Raw genomic sequence first — 24,467 nt, 5'->3', positions numbered from 1 at the left:
CCATTAAAGTTTCTGGACAAATTGGTTTCATGAGGTGTTGGTTGTGCTTCAAACTTGAGAAATCTTCACATGCACCATTATCAATGTGAAGAACATAACAGAAATACGTGTATATCTGTTCCAATGTGAATAATATGGGTACGATCACTGCCTGTGAGGAATAACTTCTATACTGTACATCCACTTTTTAAAGAGGTACCCATGTTAGTCAGTTTTAGCATGTAAAACAGAAACAGAAATAAAAACATAAGTACATTGTGGAATCTTAAAGATTAACAGATTTATTTCAAGGTGAGCTTTCATAGATTAGAGTTCACTTCCTCAGACACATGAAATGAGATATTTAGCCATAGGTTTATTTACAAGTGTATGCTGTGAAGATGGGGGCCCTAGTAAAATGGATATAGCTACACAAAATGCAATTTCAAAGCAACAATCGCAGTATCAATATCAATAAGGAAATGCGAGAGAATAAATGACATAAACATTCTGACATAGCTAGATGAATTAGCCATTTGGCTTTGGCTCTCTTTGAGGTGCAAAAATGTGCAGCCAGGGAAATGATTCCTATTTTTTTTTCCAAATCAACTTCTGATTCTGTGGCTATAATCAATAACTTTGTCTATGCACAAAATATAATTGATTATTAATAAATTTATATAATATATAATACATACGGCTAAGAATCCTTGGACTTTTTAAAGCTTTTAGCCACTTTTACCGATGAAATCTGTTTCTGGTGTCTGTCCTATGTGGTTCTCCCCCCCCCCACACACGCAATTGTCACTTTCAGCTCTGCACCTGCCTTGGGAAGTTGAAGAATTCTGATACTGGCTTTTGTGCGCTGTAATTTCTGAGGTCACATTGTGTCTGTTTCTTCTGTTCTGTAGACACTGTCTTGTCTGCCCTGTGTAGAGTGTAAAAGCAGCATTCCTGGACCAGAATGTCAAGTTCACATCAGCAAGTGAACATGCAAAGGAGCTCCCAATGGTGTGGGTGATATTACTGGGGCCAGAGTAGACCTGGGGATTTGTAGCAGCGCCTTTCCTGCCTCTGTCACTGTGTCATGCCTCTTGTGTTTCAGCAGCACTCATTGAAGACTGAGGAGGTGTCTGTGCCATTATATGTAGACTACTATCACAATGATTTAGGCAAATGGATCCTCAGTGCTCTTGATAGTCACTTCCACTGATCCAAAGTTAACAAAAACATGCTGGATAGGATCATTCTGAGAAAGGAAAATGGATTCTCCCCCTTGCCTTTTATGGGAATAGAAATATCAATATTCACAGCACTCATTTGTTTGTTTATTTAAGCATTTCCATTTTGTCTTTCCATTTTTCAAGTCACCAGGGTAGCTTACAATTAACAATAATCAATCACACACTTTAAATGGAAGAAAGAGAAAAAAAAACAAGCAACAGTAGGCAAACAACAAAAAAGAGCAATAAAAAAGTAGTAAGTGCTCATCAATTAACCGCTCAGACCAATAAGGTGGTTTTAACCCGGCGCCTGAAGTATCACAGAATTAGCGCCAGGAAAACACCTATAGCCATTAGAAAGAAGCAGGACTTTCAGCAAGGATTCTGGAAAACAAGCAACTTCACAAGGGAGAAGACATGATCTTTCGGCTACCCTAGTCCTCAGATCTCCTGACATCAGAGATTGAAACAAGCCCTTTCAGTTCTACCAGTCAGACCAGAGTCTTTTAGTATCAGTTTAATACGCTCATTTTATTAGCCACTTGATTAAACCAGCAGAAGTTTCACAGGCAAACCTAGATGTACCTCAATGTTTCAGCTTGGATTTTACCCAAATACAAAATGTTGCATTAACATTCCCTCCAAATGGAGAGGCAGCTGGTAGACTTTGCATGCCTGATGCCACGTAGCATCCAAGAAAGGACTTAAGAGCACTCGCCTCAAGAAGGATCTCGTCCAGAACAAGATGAGCACTGTCTGTTGTAGGAATTGCTGAACAGCAATGCTTCCATCTTATCCGGCTTCAACTTTAGTTTATCGTAACCCTCCTTCATTCCATCACTGGATCCTAGTATATGTTCAGGACATCCTTTGTCATATCTGGATTGCACGACAATTAGAGATGCTTGTCACCTGCACAATGAAGACATCTCTAAATCTTCAGCCAGACCCTTATTTGGGTTTATTGTGGATATGGAACAGCATGGAGCACCAAAGAGAATCTTGAAAGACACCATGAGAGATATAACATTGGAGGCTCCCTGCATTATCTCCTTTTCCCATCAGTTGGGCTAAGATTTCATCCAAAACCTGGGAAACTTCATTTTGGGATACAATTCCCAGAATCCAACAACCTTTCTGGGTGGTAAAGACCAGAAGGGACTGTGAAGAGCTCCAGAAGGATCTCTCCAAACTGGGAAAATGGGCAGCAAAATGGCAAATGCATGTAAAATTAATGTAAAATTAATGCACATTGGGGCAAAAAAATCAAAACTTTATCAGCTAATGTGTTCTGAGATGTCCATGATGGATCAGGAAAGAGATCTTGTGCTCATGGACAGCTCGAGGAAAGTGTCAACCCAGTGTGCAGCGGCAGTGAAGAAGGCCAATTCTGTTAAAAGGGGGAATTGAAAATAAAATAGTTAACATTATAATGCCATTATACAAAACAATGGTAAGGCCACACCTGGAGTATTGCATACAGTTCTGGCTGCCGCACTTCAAAAAGACATATTGGAACTGGAAAAGGTGCAGAAAAGAGCGACTAAAATGATGACTGGGCTGCGGCACCTCCCTTATGAGGAAAGGCAACAGCGCTTGGGGTTCTTTAGAGAAAGGGTGCCTAAGGGGGGAAATGAATGACATATTAAATGATGCAGGGCATGCATCAAGTGGATAGAGGGAAGCTCTTTTCCCTCTCACGCAAAACCAAAACCAGGGGACATTCATTCAAATTGAGTGTTGGGAGATTGAGAACAGACAAAAGAAAATATTTATTTACCCAGCGTGTTGTTAGTCTGTGGAACTCCTTGCCACAGGATGTGGTGATGGCATCTGGCCTAGATGCCTTTAAAAGGGGATTGGACAGATTCCTGGAGGAAAAGTCAATCGCAGGTTACAAGCCATGATGGGGATGTATAATTTCCAGTCTTAAAAGGATGGTAACTCAGAAATGTCAAATGCAGGGGAGGGGTATCAGGAGAGAAACATCTCATTGTCTCATGTGCTCCCAGAGGCATCTGGTGGGGGCACTGTGAGATACAGGAAGCTGGACTAGATGGGCCCTTGGCCTGATCCAAGAGGGCTCTTCTTAATGTTCTTAAGGTAACCCACACTGTACCTCACCCAGCTGAGGAAAATATGATGTGCACAAAGCCCTGATTGCAACAAACACAGATCAAGGAGCATTCCTTGAGCAAATTTAGTTCTGTTGGGAGAAGCTTCATTTGTCCTGGTGCCTTCCCTAACTGGGAGTCAAACATTAAAGGTAGCCTATAATTAGAAGCAGAAGTCCATTTAAATTTGAAAGTCATGAAATCAGGTAGACTTCCAAGACCAAACTAGCATATGCGTAGAGAAAGAGTGTGCTTACCTCCCAGTGACTCATCACAAAAAGTAAGCTGACTAGCAAAGGAAGAACCTCTACTGTGACAGATCAGATGTTTATATTATTTTAGTAACTGCTTTTATAATAATCAGCTAACTCTAATATATAGTATGGTTGAGCCCTCAGAGAAGTCGGAGAGTAGAGAAAAACTCTGGGAACCTCTTATTGTTTGTTTGTTTGTTTGTTTGTTTATTCATTCATTCATTCATTCATTCATTCATTCATTCATTCATTCATTCATTTCTTTTCCATTGTAGGGAAGCTAGGACCCCTGCTATTGTTTTCAATGATTGACTGCTCTCCCCATTTTATTCCAAGAGGACAAGGCCCAAGAGACAGGGTGATGGAAAGACTGGTGTGGAAGTTCTTCTCGCCTGACCTATAAAGAGCATCTGAGGGACAATGTTTCCTCTGTCTAGTAATATAAATGCAACTAAATTCTAACAATACAGACTGCAAGGAAAGAAGAGACAGATCTGTCTGGCTTAAATTCACTTTTATACTTTTTGTGAGGCTGCCTACGTGTTGACATTCAATGCTTCTCTTGCTGAATGAAAAGGAAGACGACTCCCAGTGTTGTGATGGTAAACTTTATTTTGGATATTATGGACTGAATCACATTTTGAAGATATTGGAATTTACATTACAGCAGCTCTGAATGTTCCCACTGCTGTTATGTTTGCTAAGAGACCTAGATTCTATACTGAAGACTCTTGATAACATTTTAAGGATTTCTATTGCCCTGGTCTTTCTTTTTCAGTAGAGACATAGGAGGAATGGTCAACGTACCCAATACAACAACTATTGTAACCATGTGGGTAGTATGAAATTATGCCACATTGGAAAGTCAGCAGAGCTCAGCACTTAAATGACAGATAATGGAAACACAATTCTAGTGGAATATACTAAAAATAAAGAGAATTGAGGTTTGGGATTGGAATATGATGCAGTCCACTACAGGTACACTGCACAGTTTTGCCCTGTCCATTCCTACACAAATGTGGATAAACAGTGCTAGAGGCTGTTGGAAAGAAGGTGGTGAAGCCCTCTGCATGCTTCCCCATCCTTCATCTTCCATGGTGCAAACGGCTTGTGATCTGAAGGAGAATACATTTGTGATGGGGAAAGAAAGAAACCGGAGAGAGGATGATGGGCACTTTCTACATCCTAACTGGGGAAGGAGAGGAAGACAAAGCTCTCTTGGGACCCTACACTCTGCCTAAGAGTAATAGGCCTGCCATGAGCTGGAATGTGCTCTTAAAATTGTAAGCCACCTTGAATACTATTTTCTAGTGGAAAGGCAGGATATAAATGTAATAAATAAATTAAAATAAATAAAATCATGCACTAAGCATAATTCTTAATTCATGACAATTTCAAAGGTTTATTTTTGTAACTGAAAATTGCTACGTTGATGTATCTGTATCACTTGTGAATCCGTTTTGGGCACAGCCACTGCAGGTGTTGTGCAAAAAAAATTAAGCCTGATCTAACAATGAAGCAAATATAGAAAACAATGTTGTCATTATTAATTTTAAGAAAAGGAATTTGTCAATACACTTACCTGCAAATGAAGATCTTTCCATGGTCTCCCAGTCCCTCACCTGGGGACAGCTGCAACCCACTTCCGTTGCCAAGGGGGTCCTCAGCCTGTTTCTGCTCATTCCCAAGCTTGGATTCATAAAAGACTTCAAATGCCTTGGACCAGTGTGATCCACATCTTGCCAAAATTGTATTGCCATCCCCCAATTGTTAGAAAAATAAACACAACCTATCCTGTAACAGTTCTAATGTTCTTCGCATTTAAATTCTTTTGTTTTTAAAGCCATGCTTCCATATTTATTTGTACAGTCACAATAGCTACAGACAGACACTTAAAGGCTGAATGCCAGCCCTTTAATCATCGTCGTCATTAAAGAACTGGGATAATGATAAACTATAGTGACTGCAGAATGGGTCACCAGGCTTAGGCGAATCAGATATCATGATTTGATACTGGATGTGCAGTAAATGCACACAAAAATAAGGCAAGGTTTCTCTCTGTACTAGTGAGCAGTACAGAGGCTCTTTCACTGGGCAGGAGTAACAAGGAACAGGTGTCCGTTACTGAAAGCGGCAGAGTACAGACAGGAAACCTGCGGCCGTGACTGTCCGCAAAGGGGATGGTCCGCTTCCCTCCAAAAAAAGCCAAATAAAACAAAGCCCCCAAATTAATTAATCATTTTAATCTAGATGGGCCCACTGTGTCGTAGTGTTGCACGCTATGTACATAACTTACGCTAATTTATCACAATGGAGCTTCATCTGCAATGCCTGGAAACGTTCCTGCAGATAATTTCCTCATCTGTGGCACTCCTTGACTACAATTCCTATTGTGTCTGACTGTTAACTCTGCTGGCTATGCCTGATGGGAGGCAGCCTAGTCATTCTAGATAATGAATGCCAACTGAACTCAGGCCACCAAAACATTATCTGGTCTGAAGACAAGAAATGAATGGATTGCAATACTGACCACACATTCCATAGACACTGGACAAAGCAGAGTTGCTGAGGCTGACTTGCTGCCTCTTCCAGAAAGCAGTCAAGTCTAAACTGAGGCAACAAGGTAATGGTCTCATGTAAAGGGCACAAAGTATTAACCTGTCTCTCTAGTATTTAACATACTATTAATTGTACCATAGGAGAACACCACAGAAATCTTAACATCCAGAATTATTAGACCACAGATAAATGTTTAGTGTTACAAAAAGCACAGAGAAGCCTAGAAAGTGATCCCAGGTTATCCCACACAGCTAAGGGCTTGCCTCTATGGTTCACAACATTCAAAGTCTGATGTCCCTTCAGGGAATTGTGACACATAAACCCTAAGTACGCTTGTACGCACCATCTTATGACAGCCTGAAGGGTCTGCACAACATTGGACAAGGAGATAAACACGGAAGCCCAACCAGGCCAGATGGATTATATTTCTTATAAGCAGTAATAGAGGAAGGTAGGTTGGGCAGAAAGGTATGAAGAGCTGAAGCTACCATCCAGCATCACTAAATTCAAGACAGCTTTGTTTTGTATGATTAAAGAAATTGACAAGTATACAACATCATGGTTCTGAATACCAGTGGATAATGAGGTGCATCAGATTCCTGTCCTTCATCTTGCACTGACACCAAAACATCTTGGAACACACTGAAAACATTTCAGTTATCAAAAGCAGTCCCACAAATCTGCCTGTTGCTTTTTTATTTCCCCTTGTGGACGACAGGAAAAGAATCAGCCCACAAGCCTAGAAGAGTGACTGAAAATGTCAAGAGTTCTGGCAGAAGGGTGCACATCAAGGAGAGGCCAGCTGTGGTCCATGCTTCCTCTCTGGCATGAAAGAGATATCCCTCTTCATGGAAGTACATGAAAGAATCAATGCCGATTTCATTACATTAGCCGAGTAACAGAAGGAGACCCATCAAGGTCAACAGGGGTGCAGAAAGCCATGCTCCAGAATCTATAGGATTAGGAAATGCTTTCTGATGCTCCACCAACTTTTTATTTTCCCCAGGTTGCTAAAAAGGCAGAGAGAGGGAGAGAGAGAGAGGGAGGGAGAAAGAGAGAGAGAGGCTGAGAATTCAGTTCATTGTTGGGTGCATGTAAAATGCCTTCCCACAGTTATACGGCATCTGCTTCTTCACAGCTTTTTCTACATAAGGATCTGGAGACTTCCCTTAGGTGATCACTTCCTTGCTTCAATTCAGCTTCACTCAGTTTCCACTTCTCTACCTTTCTCAGAATTCCATCACTGTTTTTCTCCCATCCAAATTCTGCACTGGGTTGCAAAGTTTTTTTTTGTTTTTTTCATATAAATGAATTACATTTTGGTACACATGTATTTCTTAACCCATGACATTTATTATTGTGCACATTTTTCAGTTATACACATTTAATTATGCCTGCTTGCTGGTATGTAATTTGATGGGTGGGGGGAGAGGAAAGAGAATGTCAGTTTTCTCCTGAGGACAGGAACCTTAAAGATTCAATCATCCTCATTTATAGTTCCACAAACTGGATACTGGATTCCTTTGTAAAAAACTCTTGGTTAAGGCAAATTTCTTTTCCATCCTTATGTTCAATCTTCTCTCAAAACAGAACTAATAACCTTATTATGCAAACCAATAATTTTCATATACATGCAAGACCTTCATCTCCACTTATGTTAGAAGTGAAGAGGCCAGTTGCGGTATATCAAATGGGCTCAAGAGATTCATACCTGAGACATTTTTGCACTGAAAACTGTGCTGGTGCTGGTGCCATCTGCCTGGATGTCTAGGGAAGGTGTGAGCTGCAGCACTCTTGGCACTTTTTCATTCAGCACCCTTGTCACCTGGTTCAGGCGCATCTGTGACTGAATTGCACTTCCTGTAATGTAGAGAATATATAGGAGATTATGTGAGGATCTGGAACTATATATGCCATCAGGGTTCAATTCCTCGGCCATGGGGAGACCTGTTCTGGGCCTCTCGGTTACAAACAGTGTTCTTGGGAGGACCTCTCTATCTATAGGATCAGCATGCATTGACTCACTTACCTGCTGCCTGAAAATGCTAAACAAAACCCTCCAGAAATACGTATTTAAATGTATTTCCAGAGTATAGCTACCAGAACTGGCCGCTGGAGGGAGTCAAAAACCATGCAATGTACAGCATTTGATAATTCAAATATTTTTCTTTTCTTTTCTCTCTTTTTTTGCATCCATGGGGAGGCGGAGCTTGGAACGAATCCCTCCACAGATATCATGGTCCTACTGTAATGACACTGTCAGAAGCTGGATGAACAAGCATGTGGGTGGGAGAATGCTTTCTTCTCTGTTGCTCCCAAGTTTGGCAATGCACTCCTCATGAGGTTGTGATCAGTTTCAACTCTCACTGCTTTTAGATATGGTTTGAAGGAGCAACTCTTCACAATGGCTTCTAAAAATTTATTACTGAGTATTGCACTGCTTTTCATCAGTTGATTAGGATGATACTTTAACCGTCTTGCTCATTTTTTTTCTAAGTTCTATTGATTATTACTGATCTCTGAATAATGTATGTTTGTTGCCTTAACTGTAGTTCCTTAGAGCATTGGTTCCCAGCCTTGGCTAACCCAGGTGTTCTTAGACTAGAATTCCCAGAAGCTTTCACCACCAGCTGTGCTAGCTGAGGATTTTTGGGATTTGTAGTCCAATAACATCTGGGTTACCCAAGGCTGAATCATTGCCTAAGAGGAAACATAGGGAGAAAAGGAATAAACAATAAAATAAATATGGTCTTCACTGGTCTGTGACAGAATTCTGTGACAAAGAGAATCAGGTGTTTCACATGAGAATTTGGATGTGTAATTTACATGATATTTGTGATGTCTTCTACAGACAGGGTGGTCAGATGCAAAAGAGGGCAGGCTTTCTATACCTACCGTAACCATTGTGTAGAAGATGATATTTCAGCAGTTATCGCTTCATTGATAAGTTACGTCTATGCAGCTGTGATTATATAGATGCAGGGGCCTTGTTCTGTTTTATAGCTGGTCACCCTATCTGCTTCTGGAGCATTTTTGCAGTTCATTTATTGCAGTTTACTTCTGGTGAACAAAACAACACTCTGGTTCCAATGCTATCTACCACTATGCCTGAGCATCAGAATTTATCCGGGGATAGGGAAGTCTTCCCTTCATGTAATGTGTCGGAAACACAGAGAAGCTGGTGTTTACAGCGTTCTCCATGGGTTGGTGAAAGTAGTGACCACATCTTAATAAGCATCTCCAATAAACGAAGCCAAAGGTGAGCTATTAAATATTTAAATTAACAGATTTAGCTCCTTATTTGATGTCACCTGGAAACTTTTACTGTCATAAAATGTTTAAATCTTAATACAGTATTAGAGCATATCATATGAGAGGCAGACAATGACAGACAAAAAACAGAAGTCTTGGACACAGGTGTAACTGGCCTCTGATTTGATTTTCTCTTTATCAACAGGATTAAGGAGTTGATGCTCTACTCTCTTGGGCCAGGAGAGTACCTAGTTCTGGTGGTGTGAGGCTATGTGGTTGTTCCCTGATTTGCCTAACAACCACGCCCCCAGGGCATGTGTACCTTGTTCACATAACATAGGCTCCACAACTTGTCAAGCACAGCTGGGTTGAGCAACCCAGTGCCGGAGTCATTCTCCATCGGTCCTCTTTGACTGCTACGTATTTATTTTCAGCCCCCAGAGAGGTCCAGTTTTGAAGGCATGGGGGCCTTCATCCCTGGGATTTTGCCTGGGAACAGAGCGGACCTTCCCTGAACCCTCCATGGCTTGGATTATGTCTCGGTTCAATCCTCCCCTTATATATCTAGTTATCAGTTTCTTTCCAATAGATGAATTAAGGAAGTTTACAACAGAAAACTAAATTTTTGTAGATATATGGAATATATGTTTAATTAATATAGACATGATATTATAGGAGGGAGGGAAAAGTCTGGCTTGATGGATCAAACCTCTATCAGTTAGGATAAAGCAGCATCATATGTCCATGTATACTTACTGAGACATCTGTTGTTAGCAAATAACTCAAGAATTTGATCACAGTCCTCCTTCTGATTGCCACTCTTTGTGCAGGAACACCAGAGTGTGACCTCATCACTGGAATTGCTGATGTAATTTGGGGTCATGGCTGTACCTAATTCAAATTTCAAAAAGCCAGAGTCAGAATTTGTTCTTGAAGAATCCCAAATCCAAGGAGATTAGAGACATAACTACCAAATTAGGTGTAATTTCTGTAAACTCAGGTCTGCCATCTGGCACAGAATACATTGTTCTGAGAATCTCAGCCTTCATTGAAGTTAAGCATGAGTTTCTGTGCCTCGTGGAAGAAGAAAAAACCTGAAAATGTTTCTCTTTTCATTTCCCCATCTCTAGAGATGGGATTTGGGGATTTTTTTGGACTACAACTCCCATCTTTTTTGCTACAAAAAGAAAAGGCAAATACTATTTTAACTGCATGAACAGAAGTATAATCTCCAAATCCCACGAGGTACTAGTCCCCCCTCTATTTGGCACTGGTTAGGCCTCCTTTTGAGTACTGTGTCCATTTCTGGACACCGCACTTCAAGAAGGATGCTGACAAATTGGAACAAATTCAGAGAAGGGCAACAAGGATTATTAGCGGGATGGAAACCAATCCATATAAAGAAAGACTGAAAGAACTGGACTTATTTAGCCTTGAGAAAAGAAGACTGAGAGGAGATGATAGAACTCTTCATTTATTTAAAAGGTTGTCATTAAGAGGGGGGGGGGTGTCAGGATCTGTTCTGGATCATCCCAGAGTGCAAGAGATGCAACAATGAGCTCAAGTTATAGGAAGCCAGATTTCAGTTGAATATCAGCAGAAACTTCCTAACTGTTAGAAGCAGTAGGGCAATGGAACCAATTACCTTGAGAGGTGGTGAGTACTCCAACATTGGAGACATTCATGGCAAATTTAGACAACCACCTGGCAGATATCCTTTGGTCTTTATTCCTGCCCTGAGCAGGGGGTTGGACTTGATGGCCTTATAGGCCCCTTCCAACTTCACTATTCTAATTCTCCATTCTAAATTTCATTTGACAGAGACACCTTACTGAAATCAAAATTTTGTTCACCTTGGAGAAAGGTATAAAACAGAAGGCTCTGAAGCCTAGCTAGACCTAGTTCTGTCTAGAATCCTGTTCAGAAAGAAAGCTCCCAACTAACACCAAAGCGAGAGCAGAGAGTTTAGGAAGAGCTAGACCTCAAAAGCCACCATACAACAAAGTCTATGGCAGCTTGCTTTTGCTCTCACCCCTGGACTAATGACATAGCCTACACCAGTCTCAATGCATTTCTTTTCACCCAATGCACATACCAATCATCCCCATGTAAGCCTCCAGACATGCAGCATGACTGTGCTTCAGAGAACAGCCATCTGAGGATGTGCTTGAAGGTTTGCATTGTTTTTGGAAGTCAGCCAGTCGAGATCTAGTGAAAGACAACCGTAATCAGAATAAGAGTCTCCTTCACTACTCAAGGCACCTTGTCCTGTGTTTAATGGTTAATCTGTCCTGCATTTAACATGATAAACCAAAGTGGCTTCCTATACAGAGTTAAGCAAAATAGGAGCACATAACTCTAAAGTAATCTCTTGTCACATATGGGCAACTTGAAGGCCCAAGGTCTGGATGTGGCCCATTAAGGCGTGGTTTTCTCTGTTGCTGGTCCTACTAAAAATGTGCTTAATGCACAGCTTTCCTGAACTTGGTTACTGCCTCTCTTGAACATGCTTTATGTGATAGTGTAAATGTATGTATTGAATACATGTACTCCAGATGCTGGAGTCCTTACTGCCTCCTTATAATGAAGCTGACAAAAGGCTGAGAGAATAAAATAGCTCCCAGTTATGTACAAGTTGCCCATTCTTAAGCTAGCTGATATCCTATTTTAAAAATCCACAGACTCCAGTTTTTATGCAGCCCAGCACTATATAAATAGTTAGGAACTTTTCTGCACAATGTAACACTGTATTTGCTTTTCTTATTTCATCAAATGCATGTCACATGTTAGGATCCCATGTGCTATAAAACAGTGGTGGCTGGGAGATGCTGGGAATCAGCTGTGGGGTTACAGGATGAGTTACAGTATGGGAATCCAAGGTGCTGAACCTATCACGGGAACAGAATTCAGCACCTTAGATAGCGTCCACAAAGTACACGCTAAAATTCAAGTGCCCCTGATGTTGAGGTCACCAGCCACCACTGCCATCAAGCAGGCTGCCGTGGTCATCCCAAGGTGCTGTTGGTGCCCAGGCCTACTTACTTGCAGATATTGTCCTTCAGGCAGGAGTCCAGCAGGACAAGACAGTTGGGTTTGCTGGTGCTCTGGAAAGAGCACTCTGGGACGATAGTGTTCCAGCGTCGCTCCCCACAAATCTCATCCTGGCAAGGGCAGAAGAGGAGCGGCCTGATGAAATCCATGCTGACTCTCTCAAAGAAGTGCCTCAGATTACGGTGGCATTTGCGTTGATCACAGGGCTGCCCTGCACTGCAGATCTGGGCGTAATTGGAGCGCAGGCGCATGCACTTGTGGTTCAGCTGGCAAACATTGACAGCTTGCAGGCAAGGATTTGTGGTGTCCACAAAGACACGTGAACCTAAAAAGCCACAGAAATGCAAGGAGAATATAGTGAATTCCAGAAAGAGTTTCCCAGAGAGAATTAAGTTCTCAGAGAAAACAGTTAAGTAATCTCTAGCATCAGTCCCCGGTTTAGAGAGCCATTTTCTGGCATTTCTCCTCTACCTCCCTTCTTTTGTCATCTACCTTGGGTTGTATTTTTACATAGCAGGCTTCTTGGGTCATCTATGTATTCTGTCAACAGAGAGCCTTACTAGCTAAATAAATAAATAAATAAATAATGAAATAATGAAATCAAGAAAAATATTTGAAATACCATCCCCCATGTAATATTTCTTGGAGTATCTAGAAGAAAGCAAAATCAGTAAAGTTTCTTTGGTCTTTTGCAGCTTCGTCATCAAGCTAGGCAACAAAAATCTAGATTACACAAGTGACAGCTTTTGTAGACTGGTGGATACAACCTAGGGTTTTAACATCTTTGGAAGAAGCTTTTTTTCTCCATCCTGCTGCCTTTACAGGCAGACTTAGTGCAGAAAAAAAGAGAAGGCCTTTGCAATGGTTGCTCCCAGGAGGTGGAATACCCTCCCTTGAGAAACCAGGTTGCTCCCCACCCTTTGTCCTTCTATAAGTAGGCTTTTAATAAGTACATTGCTGCAAAGAAAGGGGATTTAATGAAGTTCTTTTTCTGTTTTAAATTTATCTTTAAACAGTTTTACTGGCTTTCTATCTAGTATGTTTTAATCAATGTGTTTTGCTGTTTTCCATATTATAATTCATTGTATTTTAAATCGTTTCTGTAGTTGTATTTAAAAAAAATTGTAAACTGATCAGCTTGGTCAATGATTGCCTGTTACACCTTCCCATATACAGTGGTGCCTCACTAGACGATGATAATCCGTTCCACTGAAATCGCTGTTGAGCGAAATCATTGTCTAGCGAAAAGCATTTCCCCATTGGAATGCACTGAACCCTGTTTAATGCGTTCCAATGGGGAAGAATCGTCGTTTAGCGCAGATCGGCCATAGGAAAGCCGCTTTGTGAACCACGGATCAGCTGTTTAAATCGCTGTCTTGCGAAGCTTAGGTCCCGAAAACACCTGTTTGCGAGCGCGGAGGGAGCTGTCAAAATCGTCGTCTAGCAAAAATCGGTTTGCAAAGCAGGGACCAAACATTGTCCAGCGAAATTCCCCCATAGGAATCACTGTTTTGCGAATCGCTATAGCGATAACAAAAAGCCAATGTCTAGCGAAAAAACTGTCATGCGAGTTAATTGTCTAGCGAGGCACCACTGTATCATGTTCTAGTCCCACCCATTTAATTATGTTGTCCTATTTCATTTACAAGGTCATTGTCTTCATCCATGGGCAACACAGATCAGAGGACCATGTCTCCCCTGCTGAGACTCAGACCTTTATCTATTCTTCTAGTCATTCTAATCCTCATTCTTTTAAGTAACCTTTAAAAGTTCTGTTGCCTGCAAAACCTTTCCTTCTTCCTGCAGAAATTTACCCTCATTCATAGCTCCAAAATAAAAGAAAGGAAGCCAAATATGCCATATGTCGGCTGTACCTGAGAGCTGGGTTTCCAGGTGTTTGTATCTGGTCTTTGAAGGTTCTTCATCTACTACATCCTCATATGGAGACACCTCCAAATGAAAGTCAGCTGTGCAAAAACAAACACATAAAAACCCCATAATTTCCTCTCTGCTTTTGTCATCTAATATTTCCAGTTACTCAAAACAAGAGGACAGCTTTTAAAGAACCATTTGTTATCTTTCCTTCTAATAAACATCCTCAACTAGAGTCAATGGGGTGATCTTGTTAGTGTAGTCTGTCCCCCTGCCGTTATTTAATTTTGTTTTTTCCCCACTGCATTTACTTGCCTGAAGTTAACCTCTGACTTCTTCCCAGGGATGCCAATACTAATAACCTTATTGTGAATGTAAGGATTACTTCCTTCTTCTGAGAGGATAATTATGTTAATCTACTGCACAAACAATAAAGATGCAACTGATGAAACGGGCTGCAGGCCACAATACCTTAGGGCAAGAGGGGCGGAGTTCTGTTAGCAATCTCTTTTTTTCTTTCTTCTGATACCCGAACTTCAATTTTATATCTGCTCTGCTGATGTTAAGCTTAGTGTCAAAGTATCCCTAAGTAATATCACTGTCAAAGGAAAGACTTCCAGAAGGTGAATTTTCTGAATCATAATTAAATATTTAAATATTTCAAAAGATAGGTGTCTTCTCTGGCAAATTCTGCATGAGCAGCACTTACCATTGCATTAGCTACAATTGAGAACTCTAGGAGCTGAAGACCAAAAAATATCTGGAGGACCAAACTTTACGAACCCCTGAAGGAGACAATACTTTTGGAGTTTGCTGTCAGGTCCAAGGCTGTTCTTCTCCTAGGATTTCAGGTACTCTTCTCTTCCTCCCTCTACTAATGTGTCATGTCAGGGGGTCTGATACCTGAACATGCCCCCAAGAGCCCTACAGAACTTTATAGATCTCTTGGGAAAAATCAGAAGCTTGTGTTTGTCACAGCTGGCATTTATCCCCCCCCCAAAAAAATTGGATTAATTCTTGAATGAAACCAAACAATAATTGACAACCACATCAAAATTGATCTGAGTATCAAGGTTTAAGTCTTTTCATGGTTTCACTGATTCCAGGCAACATCAACTTGTCTATTTCTACAAGCTTTATTCATCTACATGGCATCTCGGTTCCATAAGCACAGAAATAATTGATTATTGTTATAAAAATGCAAAAGTCTTAAAGGTATGAAAAACTGTAGGCATAAAATAGATACAAAAACTAAAGCTAAATTACAGGCAACTACTTAGGTCAGAATTCAATCCAAGATACAGCAAAACATATTTTAAGAGTAAAAAATAACATTTCAATTGCATTCAATTGCATGTAAGCGCTTATAAGCTAAAATTCTCAAAAAATTGAGAATACAACTTTTAAAAGTTGTTAAAAATAAGAATATATAAAGTAAAAAGCATTTCCTAGCCTTTAAAAGCATATAAAAATTCACACAAATTACTCTTACATGCTCACACAGCCAGGCCAATTTGAATTTATGGAGGGAAATCAATGTTGACTGTTGTTGCTTCTACATTGCTACATGATTGTTATTGGTATCTGGTGTGAGCAGCATTACATGGAGTGTTGCCTTGTCTTGCCTTGATGAGTTGAATTCCTGAATGCCTGTGTGTGTGGCTTATCTCTCTATATTTATAATTCTTTTAGATGTTCACATCTCCCTCCAATCTGTAAAAAATCTCTTTCTCCGATGGTCTACAGTTCCAAAACATTTTTTTTTTGGACAGGAATCTTAATTGTTGTTGTACTACTGTAACTCCAGTTTTGTAACTTAATATCTGGCAGGCTTCCACTATGGCAACATCATCATTGTTCTGACTAAAAGGTTTAGAGTCTGGAATAACAAAGAAATCTGGAATCCCAGAATATCATCACAACAGAACCTTGTAATTCCAAGATACTGAAACTACAAAGAGTGCATATAAGACCTGCAAACTTCACCTCCATATTTACAAATTAACAAATTAATTAATTAATTAAAAACATTTCTGTTCCACCTTTCTCCTTAAAAAGGACTTAAGGTCTTCAAGGACATAACTTAAATATTTAAAGCTGGAAACAATGAGTATACAACAGTGGTTTGCAACATTCTACAGCTGACTAATTGTTTTGAAATGACCATAGTAAACTATTATTCATGCCTCATTTTTAAAAGCACTTTCATTATCACAGCTACTTTTTCTACACACACAACTTTAATAATTTTAACACTCTATAACAGCCATTTTCTACCTTCTTTTGGCCACAAATCTTTTAGGATCTCTTCTTGGATTCCTGTCAAATACTGTAAGGAAAGACTTTGGCTGTGTGCAAACAAGGATACAACACAAAAAGATGAAGCTCTGCCCCCTCTTTAAATGTGGCAGATGGCCCCCATAGAGAATGACTGCTCTATACACACAAAATTTCAAATCTCGGCAAATGGAACTACAAAATGAGGAGTGACCCATTCTCCTATCTCACCTTGTGTTGAAGCAGAATGAACAGTCCAGTAGATGCGTAGGCACTGCTCTTCCTGCTTTCGTGTGCGCCTGTGACATTTGCAATCCTTAAAATAACTGGTTTGAATAAACTTTTCTGCCTCTAGGCACCTGTCCCTGGCTTCATGGTGCAGAAGGAAGAAACTGCTCTTAGCAAACGATTGGGAACAGTTTTGCAGAATCTGATAGGATGCATTGCAGGCAGAGTCAGCCACACAATTGTTCTCAGCTGTTATGCAGTTGTTCGAGTGTTCAAAAGCTAGAACAAGGAAGCCTCCTGTTTAAGAAGAATAAGAGAAAGTATTACCATTTCACTTATTAAAACAGCCGTTACTTTCTTGTCTCATAATTCAGGTTTCCAGGGCAGCATTGAGAAGCTCATGCTTTTTTTTAATTCTCAGAATGTAACTGGAATGAATATTTACTGTGCCTTTGTCTTGTCACGGTCACAAAAAGGAACAGGACACATAATTCAGGACACTGTCAAAATCATCATTTTATGCAGACCAGTTCATGTGCTTGTTTTACCTATCCTTTTGCACATGTAATCAGAGTGACAAAAATGATGTTGCAATGTGAATTTTACTTTGCTCCTGCAAAAATGTTTCCAAAAGAGCTCTGATGATTGTGCATTTATCTACATCTTGCTATCAGTAGTAAGAAACTCCACTCCTAGCATTAAATGCTTTTTGAAGTGGAAGAAAATCCTACACTTTCAAGTACTCTGCTGTCATAAATTAGTATCTTTTTTTACAGCAATTTCTAATTGACGTTCAATTATTATTTGGTATTGAATTCAGGCAGAACCAATAGTTTTGGGGGACGGGGGTAGCAATGGAAATGGGCACAAACCACTGGTTCAGCAGTTTGGCACTGCCCATTTTCAGACTGAACAGCTGACTCGCAGTTCAGCATCCTGGCCCCTCCAGTGGATGCCCACTAGGAGGCAGCACCTGGAGAAGGCGGGATGGGGCACTGCCACTGAATGCACGCCTCCTGGAGAGGGGAGGGGTGCCAAACCTCAGATCAGCTATGCGGCTGGGAAACGAACTGCAGCACCGAATTGCTAAACCAGCTTTTCATGCTCATCTCTCAGTAGGACAGCAAGCTGTGCAGATCCTGGCCATGTGGAGAGGCTGTGTCCTGAAGAAGGATCCCTGCAACAGCCCAATCATCACAGACCAGAAGCTACTGCCTTATGCAACAGATGCAGCTTGAAGTCTTCACAACAGTGTTGGATCTTGCTTGCTGTCATGCAGGAAAGCTGCATGGCTCTGTCGTGATCTGGGTTGTGGGGTGGAGCCAAGGGAGTTACTGATAGGATATTCAGAGTGGGATGGCATGGGCAGCATAGATCCAGACAACACCAGCAGCACAGCAACAGGGCGGGATGGCAAGATGTGTAGGTGAACAAAAGGGTTCTCCTGAGATTTGAACCAATTATACGTTTTGTTTCTTTTTCTGCATGTGCTGGGTAGGAATTGTTGCCTCCTGGAGGGAACCGAGCTTGCAAACTTGTTTTTCTACTTGTGTGCCCCTTTGTGAATAGTGTCTTGTTGGCTGGGGTTACTGGGCTGGCTGCAATCCTCTATGTGTGCTGTGGGTCATAGCAACATACCTATGCAGGCTGTGTGGATGTACTCCCTGTGTCTGGGTGGGTGTGGGAGTGTTGTTTCTGTTCCAGATTGCGGTTAGAGAGCATGGTGACCATGCGCATGGAGAGAGTGCCTGTCATTTTTACTCCATTTGTATTTTTCAGAGCTGCCTCTTCCCTCCTCTACACACTTAATCCATTCCAGGCTGAAGAAGTAGAGGACTGGATGAACATTACACTAACAAAGAAGAAGGGTAACTGATGGTTGGTGTGGGTTTTTCGGGCTCTTTGGCCATTTTCTGAAGGTCTTCCTGACGTTTTGCCAGTCTCTGTGGCCGGCATCTTCAGAGGACTGGAGTAGGAACTCAGTCCATGTTCCCGGCCGTGAAAGCTTTTGAGAAAGAAGGGTAACTCTTTCTCTGATGTAATTGGTGTACAGGAGTTTTCGTTTAACCACATTTACATTAAATTCAGAAGACTATTATGGCTTTCTCTATAAGTCATTTTTGGTTTGAATTAATTATTTAGGAGACTCCCTACCACCTTGAAAGAGGCGGTAATTCGACCACTCCTTAAAAAGCCAAACCTGGACCCAAGGCTGGTGGCTAACTACCGACCAGTAGCGAATCTCCCTTATTTGGGCAAAGTGTTGGAGCGGGTTGTGGCTGGGCAACTCCAGGCGCTGCTGGATGAAACAGATTTTCTGGATCCATTTCAATCGGGTTTCAGGCCGGGTTTTGGTACAGAGACTGCCTTGGTCGCCCTGTACGATGACCTTTGCCGGGAGAGAGACAGGGGGAGTGTGACCCTGTTGATACTCCTGGACCTCTCAGCGGCTTTCGACACCATCGACCATGGTGTCCTTCTGGATAGGCTGGCTGGGTTGGGAGTTGGGGGCACTGTTTTACGGTGGTTCCGCTCCTTCCTGGCTGACCGTGTCCAGAGGGTGGTGCTGGGGGACAGTTGCTCTGCCCCATGGCATTCATGTCATGGGGTTCCTCAGGGCTCGATACTGTCCCCCATGCTGTTTAACATCTACATGAAACCGCTGGGAGAGGTCATCAGGAGGTTTGGGCTGAGGAGTCAGCAATATGCTGATGACACTCAGCTCTACCTCTCGTTTTCCACCAATCCAGGTGAGGCGGTTTCTGTGCTGAACTCGTGTCTGGACCTGATAATGGACTGGATGAGGGTCAATAAATTGAAACTCAATCCAGACAAGACGGAAGTGCTGTTAGTGGGTGCTTCGCCAGACAGGCTGGAGGGCCTTCTCCCTGCCCTGAATGGGGTTACACTCCCCCTAAGGGACAGGGTCCGCAGCTTGGGGGTGCTCCTGGACCCCAGTCTAACACTGGAAGCCTAGGTGGACTCGGTGGTCAGGGGCGCCTTCCTCCAGCTGCGGAAACTATACCAGCTACGGCCCTACCTGGACGAGCGGAGTCTCATGACAGTTACACATGCACTGGTAACATCCCGTATAGATTACTGCAATGCACTTTACGTGGGGCTGCCTTTGAAGACGGTCCGGCGACTGCAACTGGTTCAGAATCGAGCGGCGCGGCTGGTGAGTGGTGTGGCCGCCAGGGAACATATCAAGCCGATTCTGTACAAGTTACATTGGCTACCAGTTGCTGCCCGGGCCCAATTCAAAGTGCTTGTTTTGACATATAAAGCCCTAAACGGCTTGGGCCCTGGATACCTGAAGGACCGCCTCCTTCCATATGAGCCTACCCGGCAGTTAAGATCTAGCCAGGGGGCCCTTTTGAAAGAGCCATCCCTCAAGGAGGTAAGAGGGATGGCTTGCAGACAAAGGGCCTTTTCGGCAGCTGCCCCCAGACTATGGAATGCCCTCCCGACTGAGATTCGTCTGGCGCCGACACTGATGACATTTCGGCGCCAGGTCAAAACCTTCCTGTTCCAGAAGGCTTTTAACTGAAATAATATTAACTGTGGGTCTGATGGCAATTTTATATATATTTTAATTGTATTTTAATTGTACATATCTTTATTGTATTTTAAATGCTGTAAGCCGCCCAGAGACCTTTGGGTAGTGTGGGCGGCATATAAATTAAATAAATAAATAATAATAAATAATCAATTGCTCAGGTTTGCCAACATATGCATAAGGGAGGGTTCATTCACACATTGCATTTGACATTATATGATGAAAAGTGACTGGTCTATAATCTGTTATTTTTCATGACATACTCTGCACAACTGTCCACAAATAAACACAATTGCATTGAATTTATTTATAACCCACCACATGGCATATCAGTGGTCTCAGAGTGGACCAACAATACCATATCAGAAACACAGTTTCTGAACCATGGGTTTGTAACCACGCATGAAAACTTCAGAAAAACATGAAAGGTTTCTCTGAAGATAATCATTATCTCCCATCATACCCAAGAAAAACTCATGGAAGTAAAAAAAAAGTTGCCACCTATTCTATTCTATTCTATTCTATTCATTCTTTCATTCTATTTATTTATTTATTTATTTATGATAGTTTTACCATGCCTTTCTCCTTAAAGAAGAGCCAAGGTGGCTTAGCTTGTTAAAAGACAACACTCCATTCAAAAGCTTTAAAAAACTAAGTAGACAAATATTTTTAAAGGATCAAACAAATGCCACACTAAAAATGATAAACAAAATCAACATCAAAACACATCTAAAACAACCAGGCACAACAGTGCAATCACTAACCATCATACTAACATCCTGTGACAGGCGGGAAAAAATAAAGGGCTGAAACAATGATGTCTGGTGTAATTTCAGTGTGGAAGTCAATGCTGGGACCTCTAATGCTACTTAATACGGCATCTTCTGTCCATACTGAGTGTTGATGGTGTAGCACAGGGATGGTGCAACACATTATTCTTATGAAAGATTATTAGATACAGTGGTTGTACACTAGCTCTGGGATACATCTGAATATCATTTTCTAGGCATGAATAGTAGGAAAAATGCTCTTGTTCTCATGTTGTGCTTGTGCTCTCTCCATATCTGATTGGTCACTGCAGGAAACAGAATGCTGGGCCAGATAAGGCTTTTGCCTGATCCATCAATGTGCATCTTATCATTTGTGTGTGTATAGGTTAATTACCACTTTTCTTGGTGTAATCTCTCTCTCTCTCTCTCTCTCTCTCTCTCTCTCTCTCTCTCTCTCTCTCTCTCTCTCTCTCTCACACACACACACACACACACACACACACACACACACACACACACACACACACACACACACACACACACACACACACACACACACACACACACACACACACACACAGAGAGGGAAAAATATGAAAGGCTGGGGTATACCTATTCAGTTCAGTTCCATGAGTTCTAGCTTTTGTTTCAAGATTAAAGTACAGTGGACCCTTGACTTACAGATGGCTTGACTTACAGACTTTTTGAGTTACAGACTTCTCTGGCCGCAAAATTTAGGTTTGACTTGCAGACTGAGATTTGACTTACAGACCAGAAAAAAACCAAAATGGAACAAAAATGGCCTGTTACGGGATTAATCGGTTTTCAATGCGCTGTAGGTCAATGGAGACTTGACTTACAGACTTTTTGACTTGAGAACCGCCTTCCAATACGGATTAAGTTCTCAAGTCAAGACCCCACTGTATTGACAATCAGTCCTGTGCTGAGAAAAGATGCAAATGATAATCAACTGTGCGCAATACATGCATGAGAAAAATTACCCTGAAGATACCTTATATAATTACCTGAAGAGGTCAATTATAAGACCAACCCCATGTTTCAGTAATAAATCCTATTGTGTTCTTTGGGGCTTCCTGTCAAAGCCATTCAGGACTGTGGATTTACATGTGTCTCTTGTCCCTCATCAAATGTTAGGAGGCCAACATACTTTATCAACAAAAATATATTGCACATTTTCCTTAGTATAATTGTCTCATTATTTTTTTTTATTGGAACAGGTCACTTGTCAATGTACACAGTACGAAGTAGAAAACCGAATTCTGTTTTCACACTTGATTAAGCACTTTGACCTTCTCTCATGAAATCCATGAATGTGCCAATGCAGGAAGAGAACAGATCCAATCAATGTATGCTTTATGTTTCTAGTACAGATATAGGGAAGACAAAATGCATCTTTAGGATCTTTTCATCACAACACTAATAAGCTGTGTACGTATTTCAAAACAACCCAAAATGGTTTATACTGCTATACTAAAATCTACCTTAAACAGAATGTGCATTTAATTTTACAGGAGTTCTCTTCTGCTTTCTATCCTGCATTAACAACCTAAGTTAGATCAGACCAAGGGTCTATCAGATAGATTAGACAGACTCTATCTAATAAAGCACTGTGTCGTTTGACAAACTGTATCTGACAGGTGTATCCAGGGGAGCTAAGGAACAGAGCAAGAGGGAGATAGCTATCTATGCTTGCCATGAAAAGCACAAAAGAGAAGCACTTTTAAGTCAAATATACAATTTAGTTATGACATAATATGGAGCTGCAGATTGCAATGAGATAAACAAATAAATACACCATCTGTGAAAACTCTCCTATTCAAATTCCATACCAGGAAAAGCTCTAAAATGTGTCGCTTATAGAAAAAAAAGGCTTTCTTTTAATGGGGAAAGGGACTTTGTCCACTGCAAGCCGTTTCTGTCACATGCAGTTGAATTGCTCTAATAACTCCTGTCCCGGAGAAAGGATCGGTGTCTTTCTTCCTTCCGCCTGGAAATCGTTCCTCTGGCACCTGCTGAAAGTTTTCTGCGAAAGCCCAAGCTCTGCCGGCTACTTCCACTGGAAATCACCCCGCTCATATTTAGTCCGGCAAAACTGCTTGGAAAATACAGCCTGATCAGAGTTGTTCCTGATCCGACCCGCTGGGGATGGTTAATTTGAAAACGACGATTGATTCAAAGGGTTGTCATCCGTCGGAAGCAACCTGGAGGCAGGCAGCAACAACAACAACAACGAGAAAGCAGAGAAACTCGGGCTCCCGCTCAAGGCGCTTCGCTCTTGCGTTTCCCCTGCAACCGCCATCCCTAGCACCGCGAGGGTGCCCGTCCGGAGCGCACCCCAAGGCGCTGGCAAATGGTAGAAGGATCAGGCAGCCTTTGGCTTCCCCGCTGCACAGCCAGACATCGGGCGCCGCAGGGGGCTACAAATCAGGACAGCGGGGAAAGTCAGCGCTGCGGCGCCGCCGAGCTAGCGAGGATCGCGCTCGGCCCGATGCTAAGCGCCCTGACGCGGGCATTAGCGTCCTGCGCGGACTCGTCTCCTAACAAGGCGCGCCCGAGGCAGCAGCCCAAGATCTCCTTTTCCCCTCGGCGAAAAGAGAGGAAGGACCAGACCAGACCCGTTCACGAAAAGCAACGGCTGACTTAAAAATCATCTCCAGTCCACACGCCAACCTATGGGCCGGTCCGGTGACGGCGCCTGGGAGGGAATGAACCGAAGCGCCACCCGACAGGCACCTCCATCCCATCCCATTCTCTCCATCCGACTCGTCGCCCGGAGGCCCGCGCCCCGGGATGTGAGGGAAACCCTATGCCGGGAGGCGCATGACCATGCCCGGGAGACGGAGCTGCGATGCCATCCCCCGCCGGCCAGGTACCCGCCTTCCCTCTCTGCCCGTTCCCCCCCCCGGTCCCCCACCCCGGTCCCCTTACCGGTTCGGGAGAGCAGCAGCCCCAGCAGCAGCAGCAGCAGCAGAGGGAGCCCCATGTCGGAGGGAAGGCGGGAAGGCGTTGCGCGCGGGGCGCTCCTCTCCGACCTGGTCCTCCTGAGGGGAAGCCTCACCTGCGCCACTAAGTTTGGCGGGGACGGGGCACCGGGCACCTCAGCTAGCCCGCCTCTCCCTCCTCCGTCCCGCTGCCTGCGCAGGGACTGGTCTCCCCGCGCTGACTTGCCAAGGGTGGGTGAGTGGGTGGGTGGCTCCGGGTGCGCGGACGCGTGCGCGCGCGTGGAGGCAGAGACGGGAGGCGGGAACTCTCGATCCGCGCGCGAGGGGAGGGGTGGCGGCACCCTGGCGGAGCGGGGCGGTCATGGC

General features: G+C 42.6%; 1 protein-coding gene across 1 annotated transcript; it reads right to left on the bottom strand.

Annotated features, from left to right (window-relative positions):
* Positions 1-1,285: 1,285 nt before the first annotated feature.
* On the bottom strand, positions 1,286-24,464 carry GFRA3 (GDNF family receptor alpha 3). The gene is made up of 8 exons (XM_072989885.2): positions 24,088-24,464; positions 16,813-17,106; positions 14,307-14,399; positions 12,424-12,757; positions 11,477-11,589; positions 10,138-10,272; positions 7,841-7,989; positions 1,286-7,139 (listed from the first exon to the last, which is right to left on the bottom strand). Exons 1-8 carry the CDS (start codon positions 24,140-24,142, stop codon positions 7,017-7,019), a joined length of 1,296 nt encoding a protein of 431 aa, XP_072845986.2. The 5' UTR covers positions 24,143-24,464; the 3' UTR covers positions 1,286-7,016.
* Between the last annotated feature and the right edge of the window lie 3 nt (positions 24,465-24,467).

This window comes from Pogona vitticeps, chromosome 2 (genome assembly GCF_051106095.1).
Source record: "Pogona vitticeps strain Pit_001003342236 chromosome 2, PviZW2.1, whole genome shotgun sequence".
Classification (NCBI taxonomy): Eukaryota; Metazoa; Chordata; class Lepidosauria; order Squamata; family Agamidae; genus Pogona; species Pogona vitticeps.
Note: the sequence above shows the minus strand (reverse complement) of the source record. Positions and strands in the feature narration are given on the sequence as shown.